The sequence below is a fragment of the Ammodytes marinus genome, assembly GCF_949987685.1.
Source record: "Ammodytes marinus genome assembly, chromosome: 4".
Lineage (NCBI taxonomy): Eukaryota > Metazoa > Chordata > Actinopteri > Uranoscopiformes > Ammodytidae > Ammodytes > Ammodytes marinus.
In genome coordinates, this window is record NC_137233.1 from 11,126,140 (window position 1) to 11,133,812 (window position 7,673).

Below are 7,673 nucleotides of genomic sequence, written 5' to 3' on the forward strand. Positions count from 1 at the left end.
ATCTGTCAAAAACCATTTTAAAAACCATGGGACTATTTTATCCATTAGTCAGTCACCATATGAGCAACAATATATCAGGAATTAACTTGAAAGCTCTTAAAAACAGCTACAAACCATATTTTCATCACATCATCTGTTTTGGATTAATTTTTATTTGGAGAGATAGTACAGTGACATTTTGGGAAATGTGCTTATTCCATTACTTTCCAACAGCTGGATAAGATCAAGAATGCTTTTTTAAATTATGGAACTGGAGTTTAGATGATCTAATTTTATCATAATGACTATTGGCAAAACAGAAAGTCCGGCTCTATCCACACTCCAAAAAGTTGTTATCAGATCGCAAGCGATGCAAATGTTTCCCATAGCTACATTCACCTCACTGTTTTTTTGCTCTCTGTGTAAATTCACCCAAACAGCTGATGTGCCAACTGTCCAGATGCAGCTGACTACAAGATAGCCAGCTGTATGTGATAGCTGTGTCTTTGTGTTGAGCTGATCATATAACGCAGCAAGAAGTCAAGCCCTTTCTCTCCCTACTCCTTTTACTTTTGAAATCTGTGCACATTTGAGGAATATCCGTTAATAGGCCTACCTGGTTTCTTGTATTTTGTGCTCAATCTTTGCCTCAGTTTGCGTCGTCCATGGCATTTTTCTTTTTCTAGTTTTTAATACACACTAGTTTTTTTTCTCAGGCTAAATGCACTGTACAATGTTTCTGACACAATATATAATTGTGTTTGACATTCAGTAAATTCAATAAACAGGATGAAGTTTACATGTTTTTTAATGCAAATAAAGATCAAATATTCTACTTTGCATTATTCACCTTATGTATGTTCCAAATTTCACGACTGAGTCCATGACACTACATTTCTTTGACATATCTGATTATCCCCGTCTGTCTGATCTGTGTTCTCCCAGGGACGCTGTGCCTAGTCTTTGACAATGAAGTTCAACTTGTTCAGAAGGCCACAGGCCGTAGAGGCCGCCGAACCCACCGGTCCCAATGGTCCCACCGGTGCCACCACCATGACCATGGCTCCCACCCAGGCTTTCATCTCCACCTCTGTGCCGGACACCTCTGGCTCTAACAACACAGAGATCAGCAAAAACGATATGTTTGAGGAAATCAAGAGCAAATTCTTAAATGAAATTGACAAAATCCCATGTGAGTAAAGCTATGCAGTGCATCCAAACTTTCTGCTGAGATTCAAAATGCAATTTATTTGACAATTTTTTGCTGAGAAACACTTCAGTTACAAATCAATCTCAATTTGCCCTCTGTTGTTCTCAAACTGACAGTGCCTCCATGGGCTCTGATTGCCATTGCGGTGGTGGCCGCGTTACTTGTTCTCACCTGCTGCTTCTGCATAATCAAAAAATGCTGCTGCAAGAAGAAGAAGAACAAGAAGGGGAAGAAGGGCAAGGATGGCTTCAACATGAAGAACATGCAAGGCGAGGTATGACACGCTGTGCTTCCTACATGCTGAAAAGTCAGAATTACATTTATTGCCTTTTCTATTAATTCAAAATGTCTTTAGCTAACTACATTTGATCTTTCACCAGCAGCTTTTGTAGCCCAGGCTGTAGAGGACGCAAGGAGAGCTCCTTCTTTCCCTCCATTTATTCGATGTTGTGATGGTCGTTTAATTGCGTGACGTATTTCATTGTGGCCTGTGGTGAAAAATGATACACTTTGTAACAGGGTGGCACTGAATAATGACTATACTATGAAGTGGAAAAGTTTGTTTTGACAAGACCTAAGTAGAAAAAATTTAATTTCATAATTGAAGATAATGGATGAAGGTAGGAGACCTGCAGAAATATTAGGCGATTTAGAAAGCAAAGCACAATAAATCAAAGGATGAATACTAGTAAAGCCAGTGAACTAATCAACCAACATCACCACAGATTCCCCTGAGCTGCAGATAAAGTTAATTAAAGCAATCAATTATTTGTGGTAACAATGTCAATTTATTGAAACAAGTGTGTCATTTTTCATCCTAATTGTGGTGGTGGTGACTGCCTCTTTTGTGTTTGGTGTCTCGTGAGTTGAATCTCTTCCTCTCTCTGCTCTCCTCCTTCCCCCTGCTTTGTGTCTGTCTTGTGTATGCCCCATGTTTCTTGACTGTGGTGGACTCCCGCTCTACGGTAGGTGGATAGTAGCTCACGTTGACGCTCTCTGGCCCTTTAGGGCATAGGGGGGGTTTCATGGAATGCAAGTAGTAGCTTTTTTGCTCTTTTTTTTTAGCCGCCTCCCCCCAAAACAATTTTTATTTCATTTTATTTGTTTTGATAGCTTGAGAATATAACACTAGAAAGCTATAATGTACTCCATAAACCCCAGAGAGGAGAGTCTAACCATCTAACACATTGTCCCTGCAACAATGTAACTGTAACTCACACCAATATGGAAAGTATTGGACTAAGAGATGATATGCAAGAAACTTTTAACACTATTAATCTATGCATGTTGATAAAGGGCATGGTTGGTTGTTTGGGAGACATGGAAATGGTGATGATACAACTGCATGAAGAGTCAAATACTTGCAAACCTGTCTTCTGGATTGTTGCAAAACCCAAGGAGGAGGTGGACTGAGTAGAAACTGAATGGCCTGGACAAATAAGTTAGAACGTTTCAAAGTGAAGGTAACCTTGGCAATGAGACCCTAATTTCATTACAATAATACCACTGAAGCAATAAGACTACATTATTCAAACAGCTGTGCCCTATGTTCCTGAACATGAATTGTAATAATGGTTGCGGAGAGGCATTTTTGGTGCCAAATAAACGTAGAGGTCAAACAAGGCCTACAGGTTAAGGTGGGGATTTTGAAAGTTGTGAATGTAGAGTTTAATAAAACAGGAAATAATAAAATAGCCAGAAGCGTAAGACTATTTGAAAGCCATCTCCTTGCACCGGATATAATATCTTGTTTGCCTTTTACAATTTTACATGCACTACTGTTGTAAGCCAGTTCTTCGGGGGTTTGAAAATAAACATCCATCATCTTGCTTATTAGGTGAAATCAAAACATAAGTACTAGGCTTATATCTGATTATATTGGGAAACTGCTGCATTAATGACCTATCTTAGTGGAACTAGCATGCAAAGCCTCCACTGACTCTGGCTGTAAATGTACTGCTCAAGCATGTCAAAAGAATTGTACAAAGATCCATAATACTGAGAGGACAAGGTGTTCAGAAAAGAAAAAATGTAAAAACATGTCTTTAAGTGTTACCAATCGAGATGTCTCACCTTGCAATTGAAAAACCCTTGGTTATTATCATCAGGTGCTGTGCAGGTAAGCAGTAACCAAAACATGTATCTCCCACTTAAGAAAATAAATCCTGGAGCTCCAGTGTCTGTGGCATGCTGGCTGTTGTAGGGAGCCCTATCCTGTGTTCCCTAATCCTTTTGACCTTTAACACTTTGTTTTGTCTTTGTAATCTTCAAACCACAGAAACACCAGGACGACGACGATGATGAAGAAGAGGGAGAGACCGGACTGACGGAAGAAGAGAAAGAGGAAGAGGAGAAAGAGGAAGAGAAACTGGGGAAGCTGCAATATTCTTTAGAGTATGACTTTGAGGCCGCAAAGGTCTGTGGTTCTCTAGCTTTTATCTTATTATTAATTTATTGTAAAGCTTTAAAAAAAAGCTTTTTTAGACAGTGAAGTATTTCATAGGTAGTATCTGATCCAAATATCTTCCCCCCAAAAAATGCTTCTGAGAGTGTTTCATGTGTATTTTGACATTTTCTAACACATCTATATTAATGAAAAAATACCGATTAGATTTCTTGCTGATAATTTGATGAAAATAAAGATACCAATTTCATATCATGTCTGTAGGGTGCGTTAGCTTAGCACAACAACTGGAATCAGGGGGAAACCGTTAGCTTAGCTCTGTCCAAGGTTAACAAAAATCTACCTGCCAGCGCCTCTGAACATAGCAAAGCTAGCGGGGAGATGTATCAGCATAGCTAGTGAGTGAACGGACATACTGTATATGAGAGTACTATTGATCGTCTCATCTTACCCTCAAATATAAATTGAGAAAGCGTATTTCTCACAGTGTTGATCCCTCCCTTAAAAGTTGGATTCTTGCGCCTTTGTAGAGAACATATTTGTAAAACCTCAGCAGAGTAAACAATTGGTGAGTTTCTGGAATAAATAGTTAAGCAATTAGTGTGGCTATAGGGGGGGAAAGTGAACACATTCGCCAAAGAGCAAAGACTAGAATAAAACATGATTAGAGAGAGAGAGAGAGAGAGAGAGACATTTAGATTTTTGATAAATCACTGTGACAACTGAAGAAAAAACTCAGAACATTCAATATGTATCATGTCGGACAGGAAGCTTGTGGTGATAGATGGCGAGGCTCAAATTGTCAGATGATGTTATTCAACCAAATTCTGCAGCAGTGACCCTGAGACAAATGAAAAAAATCGTATCTACTTGTTCCTTACACCCCTCACCCACACCTTCTCCCCACACAGCTCACAGTTGGCATCCTTCAAGCTGCGGACCTCATCTCCATGGATTCAGGTGGCACCTCAGATCCTTACGTTAAAGTCACGCTCCACCCTGACAAGAAGAAGAAGTATGACACCAAAGTCCACAAGAAAACACTGAATCCTGTCTTCAACGAGACTTTTGTATTCAAGGTAAGTCTTGGCTGTGCTATTGGAGAATACTATGCAGAAGAGGTGTGTGCCCTGCTTTCCACCCTGAACGGCTCTGATATGAATCGGTTTCGGTTTAAACAGACAGAGAGGACATAGATCAAACATATTTGAATGATATTGATGACATTTTTATATGAAATTGGCTGCAACAATATGTATTCTAACTTGCTGCCAGCTTTTGTCTAATAGTGTGTAAGTGTAATAGCACTGAGTGCATCCTGTCACAGTGTTTGTACTCACTGGCCTGTGAAGCTACAGAACATGCTGCTCTTTCTGGCTAATAAAGCCCACAGAGACTTAAGAAGTGGCTTCGGGTCACGTTGGAAGCACTGCCTGTCTGTACATTTTCGGCATCAAAAAAAATAAAATTGTTTTACAGAACAGAAATGAAGATATGCTCATATCCTCGTGTGAGAATGTGGTTGAATTTCAAATTTCTTCTTGAAGAGATTAAATATATTTCCTGTAACCAATTTCTGCGATTGTACATTTTTCATTTATTTTGTAGTCATATGCAATCGGAAATATTACTTATCAAAGTATCATTCTGCATTACAAAGTAATGTTTGTCGTTCAGGTGCCCTATGAAGATCTCGGTGGGAAAACTCTGGTGCTGTCTGTCTATGACTATGACCGATTTTCCAAACATGACGTCATTGGAGAGGTGAAGATTGCCATGAAAACCATCGACCTCGGACAGCCGATCGAGGAGTGGAAGGATCTGGAGAGCGCTGATCAAGAGGAGGTGCCGTTAGGAGTCAAACTTTTTAAATTATGCTTTTTGAAGTACACTGTAAAAGGAGACGTTAAAAAATTCATCAAATCGCAATTTACTTACAGTAGTATAATCATTTACAAAACGTTGCATTACATTAAAATTCTTAAAGCTGAGATTTTTGTTACAAAAAAAAATATTTGAAGTAATCGCCGTAACCAACAAAAGTATTATTATTATTATTATTATTATTATTATTATTATTATTATTATTATTATTATTATTATTATTATTATTATTATTATTATTATTATTATTATTATTATTATTATTATTATTATTATTATTATTAACTCTTCTTAAACCAAACAGAACTATTTCATTCTTAGCAAGTATGTTAATGCCTAATTGCCTAACAACTACCTTAACTTCCAGCAGACCGTAGCTAAGACCGTTTTCCTCAAAGACTAAAAGAACAACTTTTCTGCTGTTGGCTGAAAAGCAAATGTGATTCTGCCTTCTCTCTTTGCTGTCCGCTCAGCCTGAGAAACTTGGTGACATCTGCATCTCCCTCCGTTACGTCCCCACCGCTGGGAAACTGACCGTCTGCATCCTGGAGGCAAAGAACCTGAAGAAGATGGACGCCTGTGGATTATCTGGTAGACGAATACCAAAATCAATTTTAAGTTAAAATGTTATGAACAGAATGTAGATTACTACACCTTTATTTGGATTTGGTGCTGTTGGGAGCAGTTTAGATTGTGTTTGTCCATCCGACTTAAGTTTTTGATGCCATTTTAAAACACATTATATAGCAATAAAAACAAGTATTACTGCGTCTATGACACCATTCTTAAATGAATGATGTCCTAAGACATACTTTAGGACTTAATAATAAAGACAAGCGGTTGGTTCCCTAGAACCTGGGTAAGGTACAGAAGCTTAGAACATTTAGCAACATTCAGCAATTATTTTTGTACGAAAATATTATGCTTATTACATTATTATATTATTATATTATCTATTCTCAAGATCACAAGATTATTACTCGCTATTGACATAACAAAATTTAGGAACAATTGCAGGCATGGCCGTTCTCGGCTTCTGTCGCAAGGTACATTTTTATAAAAGGGTATGAATTCAATTAGAGCACGTCTGTGCTTTTTCATGCAAGTAAACTTGGGAAATGCAGTTCACAATTGTAATTCAGCGGTGCCAATCGACTAATTCAACATCTATCACAAAAACTGACAATAAATCAAAACGGAGAATAATCAGGTAACAGAAATGATGAAAATTCACATCACAAGGGATATACAGTAAGTGAATTAAATATTGTAGAGACGACATGAAAGCTGTCACATACATAACAATAGCTTGCCTTAATGGTCTCTAGTGCTGATCATATTGATGCCTTTTGCAGATCCTTATGTAAAGATCCAGCTGCTTCAGGGGGGTAAGCGTCTGAAGAAAAAGAAGACTACAGTAAAGAAGAACAGCCTAAACCCTTACTATAATGAATCCTTCAGCTTTGAAATACCCCTGGAACAGATGCAGGTATAGTACAAGTCAAACTAAAATATTGAACTATTGTTAATAAGATAGTTTTACTGTATAGGCAGCTGCAAGCAAAGTGTTATCACTCCACTTTACAAAAGGTTTTAAAAGCAATGTATTCTCCTACGTCGATTCTGTGACTCATGCAAATTCTCTATTCACTTCTCAGAAAATCTTGGTGGCAGTCACAGTGTTTGATTATGACAAGATCGGTAAGAATGATGCCATCGGAAAGATCTTTGTGGGCAGTAAGGCGACTGGCCTCGGTCTGAAGCACTGGTCCGACATGCTGACTAACCCGCGTCGCCCCATTGCCCAATGGCATCCGTTGCAGCCAGAGGAGGATATCGATGGTCAGCTAGCATCCTTGGCTGCAAAGAAGTAACTTGACCCACCAAGCAGCTAATGCACTAACTCAGAAATCCAATCCCCATCCCTACTTTGCATGAAACCCATGACTTAACACATGACTACTGGTCATGAAACCTGCTCAGCAAAAAAGAGACATCTTAGAAAAGTCAGCTCATTCATGGTTAAGTCGGGCGAAAAAACTATTTTCAAGCATCACATTTCACACATTGGTGTATGTTGAGAAGAATGGCATTGTGTTATTGGGTGACTGGTTCATGAATGATTGACTTTAGGTCTTTCTTTCATTGGAAGACACTTAGAAACTGATTATTAGGGTGCTGACACTAAATGACGGT

The 7,673-nt window shown here is 38.5% G+C and overlaps 1 protein-coding gene across 1 annotated transcript; it reads left to right on the forward strand.

The window, feature by feature from the left end:
* Positions 1 to 948: 948 nt before the first annotated feature.
* LOC307249299 (synaptotagmin-2-like) lies at positions 949 to 7,351 on the forward strand (the record flags this gene model as incomplete). Its single annotated transcript, XM_080025947.1, has 8 exons — positions 949 to 1,171; positions 1,306 to 1,463; positions 3,468 to 3,605; positions 4,505 to 4,672; positions 5,271 to 5,438; positions 5,951 to 6,068; positions 6,833 to 6,966; positions 7,136 to 7,351. The coding sequence occupies 8 exons, from the start codon at positions 949 to 951 to the stop codon at positions 7,349 to 7,351; spliced, it is 1,323 nt and encodes a 440-aa protein (XP_079882073.1).
* Positions 7,352 to 7,673: the final 322 nt, after the last annotated feature.